Source organism: Mauremys mutica, chromosome 11 (genome assembly GCF_020497125.1).
Source record: "Mauremys mutica isolate MM-2020 ecotype Southern chromosome 11, ASM2049712v1, whole genome shotgun sequence".
In the NCBI taxonomy this organism is placed as follows: Eukaryota; Metazoa; Chordata; order Testudines; family Geoemydidae; genus Mauremys; species Mauremys mutica.
Genome location: NC_059082.1, coordinates 53380899 through 53403857, shown reverse-complemented (window position 1 = coordinate 53403857; position 22959 = coordinate 53380899). Strand labels below are relative to the sequence as shown.

General features: G+C 42.4%; 1 protein-coding gene across 3 annotated transcripts in view; it reads right to left on the bottom strand.

The window, feature by feature from the left end:
* LOC123343894 (CREB binding protein) overlaps positions 1-22959 on the bottom strand; it is a 187994-nt gene that overhangs the window by 146824 nt on the left and 18211 nt on the right. For all 3 annotated transcript variants that reach the window (XM_044979412.1, XM_044979413.1, XM_044979414.1), the window contains exon 2: positions 7113-7825. In XM_044979412.1, the coding sequence (XP_044835347.1) occupies positions 7113-7825 (713 nt within the window). The remainder of the gene's footprint in view (positions 1-7112; positions 7826-22959) is intronic.

Genomic DNA, 22959 nt, shown 5'->3' with positions numbered 1-22959 from the left:
GACAGGGTGATCAGAACTGAGCACAGTATTTATTCTATGTGAGGGCACACCACTAATTTATATAATGGTATTATATTTTCAGTATTATTTTCCATTTCCTTATGCAACCTAACATTTGCTTTGCTTTTCTAAAACTAAACCACAATTAGGTCCAGGTCTTTCTCACAGAAAGAAAGAGTGTAAGGCCAGAGGGACCACCACATCATGTAGTCTGACCTCCCATGTAGCACAGGCCACCAATACCACCCAGCACCTACACCCTAAATCCAACTACCAAAATTAGACCAAAGCCTAACAGCCCATAAGAGGCTACACTATTATGTGCCACAGTAGGGACCAAGGCCCCCAAGGAACCAAGGTGCACCAATGCCAAAGGCCCCCACAACAGCAGAGAAATTAAGATATACCCAGATAACCCTGGCAAGTGACCCACAACTACATGCAAACCCCTCCCCAAGGTCACTGCTAATCTAAAATTCCTTCCTGGCCTCACATATTGCAATCAGTCAGATCCTGAGCATATAAGAATCAGCCAGGCAAGCATCAGAGAGAATGCTCAGTGCCACCTCAGAGCCCTGGCCTTCCCCTCCATCTGTGGCCTTCCCTATGCTTTCAGAAGAAGGGGTTAAAAAAAAACAAAACACTAGAATACTATTTTTTCCCCTGGAGGGAGAGCTAATCTTTCTGACCCCTGCAGAAATCTGGCTGAAACCCTGAAGCATGAGCTTTTAGGAACATAAGACATAAGCCAGAAGTGAGTCCAACGCTGTTGAGCCCTGCCCCCAACCATCACAAGCAACCTGTCATACAACCACACTAAATTTGTCCAGCTCTTCTTAAAACTAAATAAGCTGTTTGCCACCACAAGTCCTATTGGCAGGCTATTCCAGAACCTGACCCCTCTGATGGCCTCCTTCTATTTCCAGCCTGAATTTGTTCATGGCTAATTTATACTAATTTGTTCTTGTACCAACATTATCCTTTAGCTTAAACAGCTCTTCACCCTCCCTAGTATTTACCCCCTAATGTATTTATTCAGAGAAGTCATATAATCTCTCAGCCTTCTTTTTGCTGCACTAAGCAAACCACACTATTCTACATACTCAGTTTAGAATTCAACGCATTGCGAGATCAGGGCCACAGACTGTAAGGTCTCTGCAGCAGAGAACTTGTCTTCCTGATTGTTTGAAATGTATGTCACTGGTAAGTTCTTTTGAAAAAAAGGAAAAAATGGCATCACAGAATAAAAAAGCAGAAGTCACATGACCTCCATTCAGCTTGATAAAAAGAACAGGAGTACTTGTGGCACCTTAGAAACTAACAATTTATTTGAGCATAAGCTTTTGTGGGCTAAAACCCACTTCATCAGAAGATATATATACACACAGAGGACATGAAAAAATGGGTGTTGCCCTACTAGCTATAACTAGAGTAATCAATTAAGGTGGGCTATTATCAGGAGAAAAAAAACTTTTGTAGTGATAATCAGGATGGCCCATTTCAAACAGTTGACAAGAAGGTGTGATAACAGTAGGGGGAAATAGGCTTGAATAAAGACTGGGAGTGGATGGGTCATTACACAAAGCAAAACCTAATTTAATGGTGTCCAGTTTGCAAATTAATTCCAATTCTGCAGTTTCTTGTTGGAGTCTGTTTTTGAAGTTTTTTTTGTTGGAGTATTGCGACTTTGAGGTCTGTAATTGAGTGACCAGGGAGGCTGAAGTGTTCTCCTACTGGTTTTTGAATGTTATAATTCTTGATGTCTGATTTGTGTCCATTTATTCTTCTGCATAGAGACTGTCCACTTTGGCCAAGGTACGTGGCAGAGGGGCATTGCTGCCACATGATGGCATATATCACATTGGTAGATGTGCAGGTGAATGAGTCCCTGATGGCGTGGCTGATGTGATTAGGTCCTATGATGGTGTCCCTTGAATAGATATGTGGACAGAGTTGGCAATGGGCTTTGTTGCAAGGATAGGTTCCTGGGTTAGTGTTTTTGTTCTGTGGTTGCTAGTGAGGATTTGCTTCAGGCTGGGGCTGTCTGTAAGCAAGGACTGGCCTGTCTCCCAAGATCTATGAGAGTGATGGATCGTCCTTCAGGATAGGTTGTAGATCCTTGATGATGCGCTGGAGAGGTTTTATTTGGGGGCTGAAGGGGATGGCTAGTGGCCTTCTGTTACTTTGTTGGGTCTGTCCTATAGTAGGTGACTTCTAGGTACTCGTCTGGCTCTGTCGATCTGTTTCTTCACTTCAGCAGGTGGGTATTGTAGTTGTAAGAACGCTTGATAGAGATCTTGTAGGTGTTTGTCTCTGTCTGAGGGGTTGAAGCAAATGTGATTGTATCGTAGAGCTTGGCTGTAGACAACGGGTGGTGTGGTGTGGTCTGGATGAAAGCTGGAGGCATGTAGGTAAGTATAACGGTCAGTAGGTTTCCGGTACAGGGTGGTGTTTATGGGACCATCGCTTATTAGCACTGTAGTGTCCAGGAAGTGGATCTCTTGTGTGGACTGGTCCAGGCTGAGGCTGATGGTGGGATGGAAATTGTTGAAATCATGGTGGAATTCCTTAAGGGCTTCTTTTCCATGGGTCCAGATGATGATATCATCAATGCAGTGCAAGTAGAGCAGGGGCGTTAGAACAACGCTTCCTCAGCTCTCGTCCCTTAAGTCAGCCATAAAAAAGTTGGCATACTGTGGGGCCATGCGGGTACCCATAGCAGTGCCGCTGACTTGAAGGTATATGTTGTCCCCAAATGTGAAATAGTTATGGGTGAGGACAAAGTCACAAAGTTCAGCCACCAGGTTTGCCGTGACATTATAAGGGATACTGTTCCTGATGGCTTGTAGTCCATCTTTGTGTGGAAATGTTGGTGTAGAGGGCTTCTACATCCATAGTGGCTAGGATGGTGTTTTCTGGAAGATCACCAATGGACTGTAGTTTCCTCAGGAAGTCAATGGTGTCTAGAAGATTGCTAGGAGTGTTGGTAATGTAGGGCCTAAGGAGAAAGTCTACATAGCCAGACAATCCTGCTGTCAGGGTGTCAATGCTTGAGATGATGGGGCGTCCAGGATTTCCAGGTTTATGGATCTTGGGTAGCAGACAGAATACCCCTGATCGGGGTTCTAGGGGTGTGTCTGTGCATATTTGTTCTTGTGCTTTTTCAGGGAGTTTCTTGAACAGATAGTGTAGTTTCTTTTGGTAACCCTCAGTGGGATCAGAGGGTAAAGATCTGTAGAATATGGTGCTGGAGAGCTGCCTAGCAGCCTTTCGTTGATATTCTGACCTGTTCATGATGACGACAGCACCTCCTTTGTCAGCCTCTTTGATTATAATGTCAGAGTTGTTCCTGAGGCTGTGGATGGCGTTGTGTTCTGCACGGCTGAGGTTACGGGGCAAGTGATGCTGCTTTCCCACAATTTCAGCCCATGCACGTCGGCGGAAGCACTCAATGTAGAAGTCCAAGTCTGTTGTTTCGACCTTCGGGAGGAGTCCACCCAAAATCCTTCTTTTTGTAGTGTTGGTAGGAAGGTTTCTGTGGGTTAGTATGCTGTTCAGAGGTGTGTTGGAAATATTCCTTGAGTCGGAGACATTGAAAGTAGGATTCTAGGTCACCACAGAACTGTATCATGTTCGTGGGGGTGGAGGGGCAGAAGGAGAGGCCCCGAGATAGGACAGATTCTTCTGCTGGGCTCAGAGTATAACTGGATAGATTAACAATATTGTTGGGTGGGTTAAGGGAACCACTGTCGTGGCCCCCTGTGGCATGTAGTAGTTTAGATAGTTTAGTGTCCTTTTTCCTTTCTAGAGAAGCAAAGTGCGTGTTGTAAATGGCTTGTCTAGTTTTTGTAAAGTCCAGCCACGAGGAAGTTTGTGTGGAAGGTTGTTTTTTATGAGAGTATCCAGTTTTGTGAGCTCATTCTTGATCTTTCCATTTGCTGTATAGGATGTTGATCAGGTGGTTCTGCGGTTTCTTTGAGAGTGTGGGGCATAATCTGTCAGCATAGTCTGTAAAGTATGTAGATTGTAATGGATTTTTTACCTTCAGTCCTTTTGGTATGATGTTCATCTGTTTTCATTTGGAAAGGAAGATGATGTCTGTCTGTATCTGTACAAGTTTTTTCATTAAGTTGATGGATTTCCACTTCATACAGCTAAGTGCAGTGCCTTGCATGGTGACAGGTTTCAGAGTGGTAGCCGTGTTAGTCTGTATCAGCAAAAAGAACGAGGCGTACTTGTGGCCCTTTAGAGACTAACAAATTTATTTGAGCATAAACATCGGATGCATGCAGTGGAAAATACAGCAGGAAGATAAGTAATCCTTAGTCAAAACTAGTAAAATTAACTCCAGGGCAGAGGGCCCAGGTAAGGACCTCTGCCCCAAGGTCCATTTCACCCTAAGTGCATACAAGCACGTTATAACCTACATAACACACACGTGTAGAAACTAAAGAAACCTGCTCCAATGGGTTACTTTTTAAAAAATGGAAATAAGCCAAATAATTAGATATTTTCATTCCGTTTCCACACATTTCAGAGAAAAACAAATCTAGTAAGAGAAAATAATCACCTACCCCTTTCTCTAGTTACCTCCCAATAACCATTCTTTTCCTATAATTATAGCAGTTAATCTTTATACAAAGCACATCTAAATGTTTAGGTCCATAGACTGATCAGTGTGCTCAGCTTTACATCATGCTGCCAATCTGTTTAGACCTTTAAGCTTCTCTTCCTTAAAATAAAGAAAATCATCCCCCAACGGGGAAGAGAAGAATTTGTGCCCCAACTTCCGTCAGCAACGAAACAACAAATTTAACACACTGCAGCCAAGAGTGATACTAAAATAATCCCCAACCCTCAGACAGGGTCCAGGGAAATTCCTTACTGGGAAGCTCTACACTCCCAGCTGTTGAAGGAGTGAAGTTGCTGGTACACTAGACTTCACCCAGAAAACATGCTCTTCCTCCGGCATGTTTAGCCTAGGGGCCAGTATGAAATGACCAGTCTTCAGAACAGAACCCAAGGGGATATGTAGCCACATCACCAAACTACTCAATGCATTCTTGTTTGCTGTTTCAGCAGAAGTGTAAAGAACTGAGTGGGAATGGAAATTGAACCTGTCTTTTTCAGTGTTCAGTGGCTGAATAGGATGTCAGTCTCCAAAACTAGCACATGACTTTTACACTTTTCCAATATCTCAAAGTCGTAACTACAGCAACAAAATACAAAAGTGGGGTCCCTGAGATTCCTGTATGAAAGGAGACTGACAATAGCAGTTTTGCTTAACTTGTGAAATATGACTTTTCCCCACCCACCAATAGGAGATTTGTTATAGACCAGATCAATAAACGCAATAAATACAAAAACTCTGATTCTGCTCTTCAGCTGTAGGGGGAGAGAGGAAAAAGGAACCTATAAATGAGTGACTTGCCACTCATACATTTGTACCGTCTCTGATGGTCTCATAGCCCTCTGACAGACAGGTGTCTGCATCACAAAAACAGTCACTATAATTCTGCTAACTGGTACCTGTCTTTAAGCAAAGAAGCCAAAGTCTTCAGTGGAATCACACTGACATGGCAGTATGGAGAAGTTTGTATTGCCTCTGACTATTCTGTAATTTTTCTGTAAACAGGTACATATCTTCAAGCCTGTCAGTCCAGCGCCTTTATCAGTACTAAACCTGCTAAGATTTAAATATACACTTTTTCTGTTTGCTAGAGTGAAGCATACAGAAATGGCCAGAAAGTCACCTTTTCTCTTTTTTGGACCACTAAATTCTTCTCTTCCAATAACTTATTAGCAAGATTTTGTCCTAGTTTAGAGATTCTAAACAGACATTTTCATTTATGATGGTACAATGAAAAACACTGTTTTTATTGTCTCATTTTCAGGACACCCTAATGCCTGAAACTGATAAGTGCAGAATTCACAAAGCATATTTTTTCCTCTTATTTTTCTTACTACACACAATGGAATGAGCTATAAGAGAATCAGAGTTGAATCAGAAACTTTTTTAAACAGTGAAACATATTAATTGCTGAAAAGACTTGATACATAGAATTTATAGTCTTAGGCTAATTTTAAAATGTAACTTCAAAACCCAATTTTCTTTAAATTAACATATCCTACTGTAAGCATGAAACCTTTAAAATTTTCACACAGGGCCGCCCAGAGGATTCCGGGGGCCCGGGGTCTTCGGCGGCGGGGGGGCCCTTCCGTTCCGGGACCCGCCGCCAAAGTGCCCCGAAGACCCGCAGCGGGAGCCCCCCACCGCCGAATTACCGCCGAAGCGGGACCCGCCGCCGAAGCGCAGCCCAGTCTTCGGCGGTAATTCGGCGGCAGGGGGCTCCCGCCGCGGGCCTTCGGGGCACTTCGGCGGCGGGTCCCGGAGCAGAAGGGGCCCCCCGCCGCCGAAGACCGGGCTGCACTGCTGCGGCAGCGGCGGGTCCCGCTTCCCCCCCCCCCCCCCGCCTCTTACCCAAGCGCGTCTCCAGCGGGGCCTGAGCTCCGTCCCGCTCAGAGCCGCGTGGTGAGGGGGCGGGGCTGGGAGCTCCACGCCGAGCGGAGGCAGCTGCCCCACCCCCTCCCCACGCCGCTCTGAGCGGGGCGGGGCTCAGGCCCCGTTGGAGCTCCCAGCCCCACCCCCTCACCACGCGGCTCGGATCGGGGCGGGGCTCAGGGGCTCGGCCGGAGACTCGGCGCTTGATGCGCTGAGGCTCCAGGAGAGGGGCGGAGGCGGGAGCCTCCGCTCTTCTCTTGGGGGCCCCTGCGGAGCCCGGGGCAAATTGCCCCCTTTGCCCCCCCCTCTGGGCGGCCCTGTTTTCACATGATAAATAGATTACTTAAGCACAACCAAAGTTTCCTCTTCCGCTCAGAAATGTGATCTGTTTAGGATCTTTAGCACAGTCAGTTAAATTACACTAATCACTACAAAAAGTCTTGTATCTTAGTTTTACATGAACCAGGAATATCTAATTTACACCTAATAAAAACTGAAAAAACAAAAATACTTTCAAGGCACCTGAATTTCTATCAGTTACTAAAATCAGTTTCTCAGATACCTGGAGGAAATACATGCATCTAGACAGATAGAAGTTATATGTACATACTTTTGCCATTGCTCCTGTCTGTGCTGTGTTCAGGCCTGTGTGACCAGCCATCTGTGGTGATACTTGGGTTAAAGTCTCTGCCAGCACACTGCCTGCATTCCCTTGCATAGAAGGGGCAGAATATTGCATTCCTGCTCCCCTTCCTCTTCCAGCTGCCCCAAGAGATCCATTCATTACTTGCCCTTGTCCTTGCTGAGGCTGATTCATTAAATTGTGGCCAGAGTTACTGTTGAGAAGGCCCTGGTGAGTCTGACTGAAATTAGCATTCATACATATCCCAGGTCCAGTCTGTGATGTTGCAGGGCTGCTTGTCACCATCCCCACTTGCTTTTGTGCTTGAGAGTTCAGTGCTTGTGATGCAGGTGTGGTAGGTCCAGAGGTGCTGGCTGCCTGCTTTGCAAGGCTTGAGGCAGAAGAGTCTCCCTGGTTTAAAGGGCTCTTACCCATAGCACCCAGATTACTAATGTTAGCACTGTTGGGCTGCCCTTGGACTTGGCTACCAACTCCTTGCTGGACAGGGCTATTTGAGTTCACATTTCCAATTCCAGGATTTAGGGTAGAGCTACCGTTTCCCCTTAGAAGTTCAGAAAGTTGTTTGTGTTTGGAAGCTGCATCTGGAACAAGATTCCCACTGCTGTTTAGAAGGCTTAACTCTCCATTGGGGATCAGCTCATCAGGAAGATCATTTTCCAAGTCAAACAGGGATCCAAAATCTACAAGTTAAACAGAAATTTATATAAGACACCAAATACACTGAACAGGCAAAGTGACTAATCTATTTGCTCAAATAGTTGTATTTTAACCATAACAACAAGAGACATTATAGGTTAACACAAATCCAAGAATGTATGCCTTATTTTACTACAATATTATACATTAATATCCACCAATATCTCCACAGGGAAAGAATGACTGCAGATGCACCAGTAATTATAGATTGTTTTTATATGGGAAGTGCATCTGCACTGAAATGTATGCAAAGTGACAAACTCTGTAAGGCAGATTAAGTGGAAGTACTCCCCACTAAATGTACATATTTATCCTAAATTTTTGTTGTTGTTTTGTAAAACATCAGTTATGACTTCACTACAGCATCAAACAAAAGAAAATAGGTTTAACAATGTTAGCTTCCTCAAACATTTGCAAATTCAGCACGGAACAGGAGATAACTGGCAAATTAAACTGCTCTTCATGTAAGTCTTCCCTTTATTCAAGTCTCCCTAGTAACGCATTTGATACGGTTCCGCATGGGGAATTATTAGCTAAACTGGAAAAGATGGGGCTCAATATGAAAATTGAAAAGGTGGATAAGGAACTGGTTAAAGGGGTCATACTGAAAGGTGAACTGTCAGGCTGGAAGGAGGTTACTAGTGGAGTTCCTCAGGGATCGGTTTTGGGACCAATCTTTTTATTACTGACCTTGGCACAAAAAGTGGAAATGTGCTAATAAAGTTTGCGGATGACACAAAGCTGGGAGGTATTGCCAATACAGAGAGGGACTGGGATATCCTACAGAAAGATCTGGATGACCCTGTAAACTGGAGTAATAGGATGAAATTTAATAGTGAAAAGTGCAAGGTCATGCATTTAGGGATTAATAACAAGAATTTTTGTTATAAACTGGGAACACATCACTTGGAAGTAACAGAAGAGGAGAAGGACCTTGGAGTATTGGTTGATCGCAGGATGACTATGAACCGCCAATGTGATATGGCTGTGAAAAAAGCTAATGCAGTCTTGGGATGCATCAGGTGAGGTATTTCCAGTCGAAATAAGGAGGTGTTAGTACCATTACACAAGGCACTGGTGAGACCTCATCTGGAATACTGTGTAAAGTTCTGGTCTTCCATGTTTAAGAAGGATGAATTCAAACTAGAACAGGTATAGAGAAGGGCTACTAGGATGATCTGAGGAATGGAAAACCTGTCTTATGAAAGGAGACTCGAAGAGCTTGGCTTGTTTAACCTAACCAAAAGAAGGCTGAGGGGAAGATATGATTGCTCTCTATAAATATATCAGAGGGATAAATACCAGGGAGGGAGAGGGATTATTTAAGCTCAGTACCAATGTGGACACAAGAGCAAATGGATATAAACTGGCCATCAGGAAGTTTAGACTTGAAATTAGACGAAGGTTTCTAACCATCAGAGGAGTGAAGTTCTGGAATAGCCTTCCAAGGGGAGCAGTGGAGGCAAAAGACATATCTGGCTTCAAGCCTAAATTTGATAAGTTTATGGAAGGGATGGTATAGCCTAATTTTGGCAATTAATTGATCTTTGACTATTAGCTGTAAATATGCCCAATGGCTTGTGATGCGACACTAGATAGGGTGGGATCTGAGTTACTACAGAGAATTCTTTCCTGGGTGTCTGGCTGGTGAGTCTTGACCACATGCTCAGGGTTTAGCTGATCGCCATATTTGGGGTCGGAAAGGAATTTTCCTCCAGGGCAGATTGGCAGAGGCCCTGGGGTTTTTTTGCCTTCCTCTGCAACATGGGGCACGGGTCACTTGCTGGAGGATTCTCTGCACCTTTAAGCCTTTAAACCACAAGTTGAGGACTTCAATAGCTCAGACATAGGTGAGGGGTTTGTTACAGAAGTGGGTGGGTGAGATTCTGTGGCCTGCGTTGTGCAGGTCAAACTAGAAGGTCATAATGGTCCCTTCTGACGTTAAAATCTAAGCAAGTCACTTCCTAATACACCCCCCCCTGCCCCAAAACAAAAATTAAAAAAAAAAAAAATCAATATACATCACTTCTACAGTTAGGCCAGTAAAGTATATTACAATATAAATGCTGTTCCATCTGACACATTCTAAGCACAGCACTGTCCTACAATAGGGCTCTCAGATTAAGAACTCAAATTCATGAAGATTATGTGGAGATTTCATATGGAGACATCCAAGGCTGAGGAAGCTATTCAGTTACAGAGGATTGCTGTCACACCACCAGGGGAGGACGATATGGTTCTGTCACAGGGAGGACACCAGCAGCTGGTTACTTCTGGCAGCAGGCAGTGCTCCACCTATACTTCCAACCCACCCACCTACCATGGTGATGGAAAACAGATATGCTGCCCTGGCAACGAGCAATGAGAAACTACCCACAAAGGTGGAGGAGAAGCAGCCATGTACCCCCAAGGCTGGGAAGATCGCAGCCACCACTCCCAGGAGGAAACGTAGGATAGTGGTGGTTGGTGACTCTCTTCTGAGGGGGATGGAGGCACCCATTTGTCGTCCTCACATGGCATCCCAAGAGGTAAGCTGCCTGCCAGGGGCCCGTATCTGAGACGCTACAGAGGGATTGTCGAGGATCATCCGGCCCTCTGCCTACTACCCGATGCTACTCATCCATGTGAGCACTAATGATACTGTGAGGTATGACCCTCAGCAGATCAGACGTGACTACAGGGCTCTGAGAGTAAGGGTGAAGGAGTTGAGAGCGCAGGTGGTGTTCTCTTCGATCCTTCCAGTCCAAGGTAGGGGCCCAGGCAGAAACTGCTATATCATGGAGGTGAATGCCTGGCTGTGAGGATGGTGTCCCCAGGAGGGCTTCAGCTTCCTTGACCACAGGGTGCTGTTCCAGGAAGAAACACTGCTAAGCAGAGATGGGGTCCACCTATCGAGGAAGGGGAAGAGCATATTTGGATACAGACTGGCTAACCTAGTGAGGACTTTAAACTAGGTATGGAGGGGGCAGGTGACCAAAGTCAACAGGTAAGTAAAAAACATGGGGGCCTGGGAGAATATTTGGAATTTGGGGGGACCATGGGCTGTTATAGGAAGGATAAAGGAGAAACAAGACAGAATGGGGGGGAGAGGGCGCGAATCAAATCAGTATCTTAAATGTGCGTATATTAATGCAAGAAGTATGGGGAATAATCAGGAAGAACACGAAATGCTAGTAAATTAACACAACTATGACATAGTTGGCATCACAGACTGACCTGGTAGAATATACATGACTGGAATATTGGTATAGAAGGGTACAGCGAAAAAAGGGAGGAGGTATTGCCTTATTAAAAATGTATACACTTGGATGAGGTTGAGATGGAAATAGGAGACAGACTTGTTGAAAGCCTCTGGATAAAGATAAAAGGGGTAAAAAAACATGAGTGATATCATGGTAGGTGTCTACTGCAGACCACCTAACCAGGAAGAAGAGGTGAATGAGGCTTTTTTTGATAAAATGCTCATTATGGAATAGTTTTAATTAAAATATATTCTAGCTCAAAGATATCTCATTATGGAATAGGGATTATAAATGCTAATTCTATAGTATGACAATATATTCATGTAATGTTTAAGAAAAGTTTTGTAAATTAGTTCCAGTAGTTCATGGATTTGGGACCCAATCTTATGGGGTTCCAGGGCCTTCTGTATAGATTATTTAGGTTAAACTTTCTATCTACCAAATGGGACTCAATGCTCAATCTAGAAGATACCATCAGACATGCTTAGTTTTGCAGTTCTCAAACTGTGGATTTGTGTCTCCAGAAATAACATGCTTGTTAACAGCAAAAATGTTTTAAAATAAATAGAGAGAGAGGTGAGAAACAACAGACCTCAACCCTACTGTCCCTCTGCAAATCTGTGTACACAGACTCATTCCCTTACCTCTCTCTAAAAGTGCAAAGTTTCAAAAAGTTCAATGAATAGAAGATTGTTGTAGACGGAATAGATTTGGACAAGGAGAAGAAATCTGGAAATAAATGTGAGAAGGGAGGGACAGGGAGTAGAAACAAAAGTGAAACTGTTTGAGCAGCATATTACAGAAGTCTTGAGCTCTTTCCAAGCATAGCCTTCATTGATTTGAAATCTGCCATGCCATTCACTCATTAGAAGGGAAAATCTCTAATGGCAGCAAGCCGTAAAAGAAACCCAGTTTGGGAATATTTTAATGCAGTTCCTCTACCTGTGGGTAAAACAAGCATGTATGCAAAATGCAAACAGTGCAACAAAGAAATGCGAGGCTTGGTTGCCCGAATGAAACATCATCATGAGAAGTGTTCCTTCTCAGGAGGACCTGCATTGAAGAGGACGAAAGGAACACGTCTGAACATGCAGGATCTTCAGGTTGGTAAACTTTATTTCATACTTCTTTCTTAAGGACTGCCTGTCTTCCTTCTGGACTATTCTTAAGGACTGCCTGTCTTCCTTCTGGACTATTCTTAAGGACTGCCTGTCTTCCTTCTGGACTATTCTTGAATTCTCATGTTTGAGCAAAAAATATAGTTGTTACTCTACAGTAGTATCATTTTAGATGCAACTATGATAAAAAATAAATAGCTGAAATAGGCAGATCTTCCTTTTACAATTTCACCTTTATAGTAGTACTGAGTGTCAGTGAACTCAATACTAAATGAGCAGTATGGTAATAATAATTAAAATAACTGCACTGACTTATTTTGTTTAGGAGAATCCATCCTCAACATACAGGATTCAGAAACTATCCACCTTCAAGATCACCATCATTTTCTATAGTTTCAGAGCTATCTACCAATGATAGTGTTTCAAATCACTTCATGTATGTCACATACCCACAGTATATCAACTGTAGCAAAAAAGGGGAAAAAAAATCTCCATCATCCAGAAACAACCATAGATAAGTTTGTGATAAGAACCAGCAGATTCCAAAAAGAGGTAATTGATGAAAAAATTGCCCAGTTGTTTATGTAACAAACTCTCCTTTCCATATGATTGAGAACCCTCAATGACTGAACCATGTTAGTGAAGTAAGACCAGGATACAGTCCACCCAACAGAGCAGATGTCGCAGGCAAATTGCTGGATAAAGCGTATGAAAGAGAAATTGAGCAGTGTGCAAAAGGTCTAGATGGTAAAATTGTTAACCTGAGTCTTGATGGGTGGAGCAATGTCCACAATGATCCTGTTGTATGTGACAACAGAAGAAGGGAATGTCTTCCTTACAGAAACAATTGATACATCAGGAAATGCACACACAGCAGAATACTTACAAGAAGTGGCAGTAAAAGCTATAACAAACTGTGAAAAAAATTCCAATGTCTAGTATGCAGCTTGGTCACAGACAATGCTGCAAATGTATCCAAGATGAGAAGAAACTATTTACAAGAGAATGAAGAGAATCCCAAGCTAACAACATATGGTTGCAGTGCTCATTTGATGCACTTCCTAGCCAAAGACTTCAGTGTTCCAGAAATAAAGGCTGATGTTGTTGAAATTGCAAAATACTTCCGTAACAACCACTCTACAGCAGCTGCTCTGAAAAAAGTGGGAGGAACCAAGATAACTCTCCCATAAGACATGTGATGGAACTCAGTAGTGGACTGTTTTGAGCACTATATCAAGAACTAGCCTAATCTGATGACAGTTTGTGAACAAAATCATGAAAAAATAGATGGCACTGGCACAGCCAAAGTTCTCAACATTGGGCTTAAGGGAAATGTTGAACACATGCTGAGTACCCTGAAACTTATTTCTGTAGCCTTCAACTAAATACAGGGAGATAGCTGTTTTATTGCTGATGCTGTTAAAATTTGGAAGGAACTGAGTGAGATCTTAAAAGAGAAATATGCAATGACAGAGTTAAATTACAAGCATTAAAAAAAGGAAAGGAACAATCATTATCTCCAGCTCGTTTTCTTGCAAATATTCTCAATACTCGGTACCAGGGTCAAACGTTAACTGCTGATGAAGAGGAGTTGGCTATGACATGGACATCCAGCAATCATCCCTCCATAATGCCAACTACAATAAACTTCAGAGCTAAGGGTGAAACTTTCAAGAAATATATGTTTGCTGACGATGATTTAAAGAAAGTCACACCAGTGAACTGGTGGAAGTCACTTAAGCACTTGGATTCAGAGACTGTTGAAGTGATAATCTCACTTTTAACAGCAGTAGCTTCTTCTGACGGTGTAGAAAGAATATTTTCTTCCTTTGGATTAATTCATTCCAAACTGAGAAATCATGTGGGACCTGAAAATGCAGGAAAGCTTGTTTTTCTTTTCCAGATTACAAACAAACAGGAACTGATTTAGCTGCAGAAGCCAATATTTTAAGTTTCTCATGTTGACCTGGCTGACATAGTCAATTTAATTTGTTTTTGTTTTTTTTTTAAATAATTCATTTAACTATTTTAGTTAAAAACAATTTTTAAAAAAACGAACCTGATTTTAAAAAACTTGAATGTTTAACTGAATTCAAAAATTCATATGCTTGTTTTGCTAAAATATTATTCTGGATTTTTTTTCTTCAACAGCAAACATATAATATCGTTAAGTATCAGAGGGGTAGCCGTGTTAGTCTGGTTCTGTAGAAGCAGCAAAGAATCCTGTGGCACCTTATAGACTAACAGACGTTTTGCAGCATGAGCTTTCGTGGGTGAATACCCACTTCTTCAGATGCAAGTCTTGCAAAACGTCTGTTAGTCTATAAGGTGCCACAGGATTCTTTGCTGCTTCTATATAATATTGTTGTTTTAGTTAAATAAAACAATTTAAATGTCTGTTGGGTGATGTTCTCCTCCCAATACAAGCATGGCAAGAAAAGCCTCCAAATATTAATGATTAACCTGTTGAATTGGAGACAGTTCACCTCCCAATGACTTCATAAATATCTGCTTCAATTACCTTTGGTAAATGAAATAACCAAACAATCATTCATTTTCTCATATAGCTGTAAAAGTAGTCTGAAAAGTTTTCAAAATAAATCACTTTAAAAATGTATAATGTGTACCTTCTAAAAATGAAACCTACATCTATCTCTGAGTTGTGAAGAATATGTATTAAGGTTATAACAACCAACAAGGTACTTTTATGTAGAAATCCATGATTAAACCAGATCTTCCTGACTAGTGATTTATATAAAATCCACCCTGTTTTAAATAAGAAACAATCATCCAAAACATAGCACTTGGTGATAATGGGGGACTTCAACTACTCAGACATCAGTTGAGAAAAACAACACAGCAGGGTGCAGATTATCCAACAAGTTCTTGGAATGTACTGGACACAATTTTTTATTTCAGAAGGTGGAGAAAGCTACTAGGAGAGAGGCTGTTCTTGATTTGATTTAGAAAAGTAGGGAAGAACTGGTTGAGAATTTGAAAGTGGAAGGCAGCTTGGGTGAAAGTGATCATGAAATGATGAATTCATGATTCTAAGGAATGGTAGGAGGGAGAACAGCAAAATAATGAATGGATTTTAAGAAGACAGACTTTAACAAACTCGGGGAGTTTGTAGGCAAGATCCCATGGGAAGCAAATCTAAGGGGAAAAAATTGAAGACAACTGGCAGTTTTTCAAAGAGACATTATTAAGGACACAAGAGAAAACTATCCCATTGGGTAGGAAAGATAGGAAGTATGGCAAGAGACCAACTTGGCTTAACCAGGAGATCTTCAATGATCTATAAATCAAGAGTGTCCTACAAAAAGTGGAAACTAGGTCAAATTACAAAGGATGAATATAAGGAAATAACACAAGTATGTAGGGACAAGATTAGAAAGGCCAAGGCACAAAATGAGATCAAACTAGCTAGAGAAATAAAGGGTAACAAGAAAACAGTCTACAAATACATTAAAAGCAAGAAGACAGAGTAGGCCTGTTACTCAATTAGGGGCAGAGAGGGGAAGGGGCGGAGAACAATAACAGAAAATGTGGAAATGGCAGAGGTGCTAAATGACTCCTTTGTTTTAGTTTTCACCAAGAAGGTTGGTGGTGATTGGGCAGCTAACATAGTGAATATCAGTGAAAATGAGGTTGGATCAGAAGAGGCTAAAATAGGGAAAGAAGAAGGTGAAAATTACTTAGACAAATTAGATGTCTTCAAGTCACCAGGGCCTGATGAAATACATCGTAGAATACTCAAGGAGCTGACTGAGGAGATATCTGAGCCATTAGCAATTATCTTTGAAAAGTCATGGAAGACTGGAGAGATTCCAGAAGACTGGAAAAGACCAAATATAATGCCCATCTACAAAAAGAAAATAAGGACAACCCAGGGAATTACAGACCAGTCAGGTTAACTTCTGTACCCAGAAAGATAATGGAGCAAATAATTAAGCAATCAATTTTCAAACATATAGAAGATAATAAGGTGATAAGTAACAGTCAGCATGGATTTGCTAAGAACAAACTGCGTCAAACCAACCTGATAGCTTTCTTTGACGAGTAACAAGCCTTGTGGATGGGGGTGAGGAGCGGTAGCTGTGGTATATCTTGACTTTACTAAAGCTTTTGATACTGCCTTGCATGACTTTCTCATAAACAAACTAAGGAAATGCAACCTAGATGGAGCTACTCTAAGATGGGTGCAAAACTGGTTGGAAAACTGTTCCCAGAGAGTAATCATCAGTGGTTCACAGTCATGCTGGAAGGACATAACGAGTGAGGTCCCGCAGGGATCAGTTCTGGGTCCAGTTCTGCTCAGTATCTTCATCAATGATTTAGATAATGGCATAGAGAGAATATTTATAAAGTTCGTGGACAACATTAAACTGGGAGGGGTTGCAAGTGCTTTGGAGGATAGGATTAAAATTCAAAGTGATCTGGACAAACTGGAGAAATGGTCTGAAGTAAATAGGATGAAATTCAATAAAGACAAATGCAAAGTACTTCATTTAGGAAGGAGCTATCAGTTCCACACATACAAAATGGGAAATGACTGCCTAGGAAGGAGTACTGCGGAAACGGATCTGGGGGTCATAGTGGACCACAGGCTAAATACGAGTCAACAGTGTCACAGTGTTGCAAAAAAGCAAACATCATTCTGGGATGTATAAGTAGGAGTGCTGAAAGCAAGACAAAAAGCAATTCTTCTGCTCTACTCTGTGCTGATTAGGCCTCAACTGGAGTATTATGTCCATTCTGGGCACCACATTTCAGGAAAGATGTGGACAAATTGGAGAATGTCCAAAGAAGAGTAACAAAAATGATTAAAGGTCCAGAAAACATGACATATGAGGGAAGACTGAAAAAACTGGGTTTGTTTGATCTGGAGAAGAGAAGACAGAGGGGATATCATAACAGTTTTCAAGTACATAAAAGGTTGTTACAAGGAAGAGGGAGAAAATTGTTTTTCATAACTGCTGATAGAACAAAAAGCAATGGGCTTAAATTGCAGCAAGGGAGGTTTAGGTTGGATGTTAGGAAAAACGTCCTGCCAGGGTGGTTAAGCTTTGGAGTAAACTGCCTAGGGAGGAGGTGGAATCTTCATCATTGGAGATTTTTAAGAGCAGGTTAGACAAACACCTGTCAGGGATGGTCTAGATAATACTCAGTCCTACCAGGAGTACAAGGGATTGGACTAGATGACCTGTCAAGGTCCCTTCCAGTCCTATCATTCTATGTCCTAACTTAAAAGGGCCTTTTAAAAATGCCCTCATCAACATTTTTCAATATCAAATAACTAGAGTATGTGAAGGATGAATCATGCCAAAAACGTTATACAGAAGAACTACATTATTTTTCTCATAATAGTATTTTCAAAGTTAATGTGCTAATACCTTCAAAAATACCCACTATTTCAGGTTTTTATTTAAATGGCCATAAGAACATTCCTGCAGATAGTGACCATATTATATAAAGTAATGATAAATGGGGACAGCCCCCGCCCCCAATGTCAAACTGTAAAACAATTCCCATCTTGCTTTAACAGTGATTTCACAATTGGAAAAGGGCCTTCACTGTTCAGCCATTTCACTTTCACATTAAACCAGAGTTATTTTTTAAATTATTAAACCAACATAATCATGTACTGATTTGGGTATTTTGAATAAATGAACAGTTGACTTAGTATCTGTCCAACATTACTAAGAGCTGTCACTTGAAGGGGAATTTCCCCATAATTTTAATTTATGTATCTTGATTGATTATTTAGATAACTATACACAGTTCTAGATGCTTGCAAGTTTTAAAATAAATCACTTTGTCTATACACAGTAGAATACTAGCTTCATAAAAAATTGGCCTATGCCAATAAGCTTACACACAAAAGAATTCATTATGCAATAATTAAGGTTGCTACACAAGTAACATAATTCCAAAAGGAAGTGGAAAAACACATCAAAGACTAATAGTACACACCCTCTATTCCCCCACCCACTTTACCACTACCACATACTACAATCTTAATCTTAACTCAGTTCCCCTTCCCCAGATTACCACCCTCCTTTCTGCACATACCTCTTTACCAAAATGGTCCCTTCCCAATACTATTAGTTGTGAATGTTAACAGACAGGTTTTAATTAAATGAAACATTTTAGCACAGGGCATCTGTATCCATCAGGTCAGCAGTTTGTCATTGAGGGAGGCACATAATTCATATTCTAGAACAGTGGGTTTCAAACTGTGCTGCACGGACCCTGGGAGTCCACAGACTATGTCTAAGATTTCCAAAGGGGTATGGCACCTCCATTCAAAAATGTTTAGGGGTCCACAAATGAAAAAAGGTTGAAAACCACGGTTTTAGAACAAACCCTGTATTGTATAACTTACTTGGACTACAAAAAAAATGAGGCAGTCATTTTCACAGACGGAATTTAGAACCAGAAGGGACCATTAGATCATCTAGTCAAACCTCCCATACATCACAGGCTATTATATTTCACACAGTTACCCATATACTGAGCCCAATAATTTGTGTTTGATTGGCTAAAACGTGTCTTCCAGAAAGGTATCCAGTCTTGATTTGAAGATATCAAGAAATACAGACTCTACCACTTATCTTAGTAATTTGTTCCAATGGTTAATCACGCATTGTTAAAAACATGGGCCTTACTTCTAGTTTAAATTTGCCTGGCTTCTGCTTCCAGCCATTACTCTGCTAGAGTCAAGAATGTGTTAGTATCTAGTATTTTCTCCCTGCGAAGGTATTTATACATGTGAGCCAGCTAGGGCAGGGATCTCAAACTCAAATCACCACAAGGGCCACGTGAGGACCAGTACATTGGCCCGAAGGCCGCATCCCTGACACCCCCCTCTCCCTCTCCCACTCCACTCCTTCCATGAGGCCCTGCCCCTGCCACGCCTCTTCCAACCCCTTCCCCGCCCCCATTTCAACCCCTTCCCCAAAGTCCCCATCCCAACTCTGCCCCCTCACTGCCCCTATTCCAACTCCTTCCCCAATCCCCACCCCTGCCCCGCCTCCTCCCCTGAGCACGCCTCTCCCCGCTCTCTTGGAAAGTGCTAAGCACAGCTGTTTGGTGGCGGGGAAGTGCCTGGAGGTAAGCAGAGGAGCGGGGAGGAGGCGTGCTGGAGGGGACAGGGGGCAGCAGGGGAGGGGAGCTTGGCGGACCACAGCCCACGGCCCACAGAGTTTTCTACCCCAGTGTCCTGTCCTCCAACAGAGGCCAATGCTTCAGAAGAAATTAACAGAACAGGGCTATTATTGAATGATCCATATACTGCCATCCAATCCCAGTTTCCTGCAGTCAGAGGTTTAGGGACACCCAGAGAATGAGGTTGCATCCCTGATCATCTTGGCTAACAGCCACTCATGTACCTATCCTCCATGAACTTATCTAATTTTTTTTTTTAGCCCCATTATATTTTTGGCCTTCACAAAATCCCCTGAAAGTGAGTTTCCATAGGTTGACTGTGCATTGTGTGAAGGAGTATTTCACTTTTAATTTCATTGGGTAACCCATGAACCAGGGGTTACCCAATGAAATTATATGAAGGGGTAAATAACACTTCCTTATTTGCTTTCTTCACATGATTAATGATTTTATAGACCTTTGTCATAACCATCTCCCTTAGCAGTCTCTTTTCAAAGATGAACAGTTGCAGTCTTTTTAATCTCTCCTCATATGGGTTCCATACCCATAATCATTTTTGTTGCCCTTCTCTATACTTTTTCCAGTTCTAATGAAACCATCTGTCTGCAGCCACAGGAAGACAATAACATCAGTTTATACCTGGCCCATGTTTGAAGCTTACCATCAAAACCATAAGGGCTACAAGCTTTTTTCTTTCTTTTTTTAACGAACACGTAGATGCTGAAGAGGATAATGGCAATTGCCCAGCCAAACTTCCCAAATGTTAGCGAAGTATACATTTTTTTAAAAGCCCAGCTCATAAAATTGCTGATGCTACACACTTGAGGAATAAAAAGAGAAATAAAAAGGAGATGAAAACAGAAGGAGAATGGGAAAAGACAACATAAGATGCTGTTTTGGCTTTTACTTTCACTTGATTTGAAAAACAACAGGGCAGGTGGGAAAGGGAACAGTCACTGCCACCAACCATGGTTAAGGCTAAGATTTTGTCATGGATATTCTTAGAAAAAGTCAGGGACAGGTCACAGGCAACAAAGAAAAATTCACGGAAGCCTGTGACCTGTCCCTGACTTTTACTAAAAATATCCATGATAAACTGGGAAGGGACTAGGGCAGCTGCGGGTGGCTGGGAGTTCTGGGGCCCCCATTCCCTGTGGGGGCTCAGAGTTCCTGGGGCCGCCCTGCCCTGCTGCTGCAGCAAGAGAGCTCCGGGGGCCCCCCTGCCGCTGCTGCAGAGGGGAGCTGCTAGTGTCCCCCTGCCCATCCGTGGTAGCAGGGGGTTGTGGGGATGCCTCTGCCGCCACCACGGTGGGGAGCTACAGGTGTCCCTCTGCCCCAGGGCGGTGAGCTGCCGGGGTCCCCCTGCCGCCGCCACAGTGGTCGGGGAGCTGCTGGGGCACCCCTGCTGCCCGTGCCAGCCGAGTACCTCGGGCAGCGGAGTACCTCACAGCTCACTACCGCGGCAGGTGGCGACAGGATCCTGCAGCTCCCAGCCTCAGGGGCTGAAGTCAAGGAGAGCTTTGAAAGTCATGGATTCCATGACTTCCAGTAACCTCTGTGACAAAGTCATAGCCTTAACCATGGTCTTCAGCAAGTCAGTAAGGCCAAAATTTTCTTGGGTGCCAAAAAGCTAGACACACAAATCTATACTTAGGCAACTAAATAAATGACCTAGTTTTCAATGCTGCTGAGCATCTGCAATTCCCATTTATTTAGATGCCTATATATGGGCTTAGGTATACCTGTAGGCACCCAAATTTGGAAGTTTTAGCTACTAACTTCTCTGTAACTAAGGCCTTCTCTACACTAAAAAATTACACACAACTATGTTCGTCAGGAGAGTGAAAAAAAGTATCACTGACCAACACAGCTATGCTGACACATCCTCCAGTGTAGATACAGCGATACTGACAAAAGATGGCTTCCATCAACTCAGCTAACTTCATTTGGGGAAGTTACACCCCAAAGCTTTTTGTCAGTGTAGGGTGGGTATTTACACTTCAGGTCTACAACAGCATAGCTATGCCAGTACAGTCTGTGTAGTGAAGACATACCCAGTTTCTCCATTCACAAAATGAGGATAATGATGCTTTGCAAAGCTCTGATACCAACAGATGGAAAGCATAACTTAAGTACCCTAAGCTTCATCTTCCTTGCTCACTGTGCATGCTCTTGGGAGACCTGAGAGCCAAGTACTCACACACCATAAGGACTGGAAGAATTTTTATAAACATAATACTAAAGATAAGAAAATGCAACAGAAGACATCCACTGAATACCTAAAAAGATATTATCCACTCCTGATGCCCTGCAAAATGAGACAAATCTATTCTAAACAATGGAATGTTTGTGCCTTATTGACAATCAAAAGCAAGCATGTAAGAAAAAATAAGCATAAAGCTTAACACCGTAGATCTGTAAACATTCAGTATTCAACTCCCATTAAGATAATGATTCCATTTCCTGTTTTTATATTTCAGTCAGTAGTGCTGTGTTCACTAAAAAAACAAAAAACAAAAACCACCCATCAACATACAAGATCCATTTTAAAATAGTTATAAAATGCAACAGAACACGAGTTTGCATGTGCACTTTTGCTACAAATCTATAAAGGCAAGTGATTCTCTCAGCAGCTATAAAAAAAATACTCCTTGCCAAAATGGCTGAGTAAGTGACCCAATTCTCAGGTTAGATGAACACACTCACTCTCCCTCCCCCCCCAAAAAAACCCCCTAATCTCAAACACAATTGTTTACATTCAAACTTTTCTGTTTCTATAATGTCTGTCATTTTCAAATCCAAGGAGTGTCAGCAGTTATCAAGAGACTGAAGTAAAACTTCTTGGTTCTGAATCCAAAAAATGCAGGTCTTCACATCATAGTCAGTTAGCCTGAGTGATCAGCATCCAGGTCTGAACACCCCCATTAGCCTGCCTGGGTGTGAATAGTCACCCTGCAAAACCCTACCCAAGTTACTATGTCCTCACTGGTGCTGCACACTTCCTTGTATATTGCTAGGCTTTCTGGGGGGCATCCCACAGTTCTCTAGGCTGCAGTAAGCTCTATGGTTCTTTCCAATGAATTGTGGGATATTCTGTCCGCCCTTCCAGGCACAGAGGGAAATGTTGGAAGGCACTGAAGCACTATCTACAATCGACTGATTTAGCGTATGTGCTCACTTCAAAGCAGGGAGGTTATCAGCTTGAGTGAAAGCAGAACCCAGACTCTAACCCACAACCTCAGCTGTGCCAGCTAGCCCAGTTTCCAAACTTTCAAGCACCTCTTAACTCTGATGAGTGACTTGTGGGGGGGGGGGGGGAGGAGGGGATGGGAGAGTGGTAAGGGCTAACACCCAAGTAAGAGCCCAGGCTAACTCTGCAGTGAAGACATACCAGAAGAAAAATCAGTGTTGCCAACTCTTGCAATTTTAATCACAAGTGTCACAATATTTGGTGTTTTTCTTAGGAGTCCCAGCCCTTACAGGAATGTGATTCAGTGAGAATTTTAGCTTTAATATTCAAGAAGTTTCTATCCCTTCATTGCACAGAACAGTTTACAACTGTAACCCAAGTGCACCCTACAGACTCAA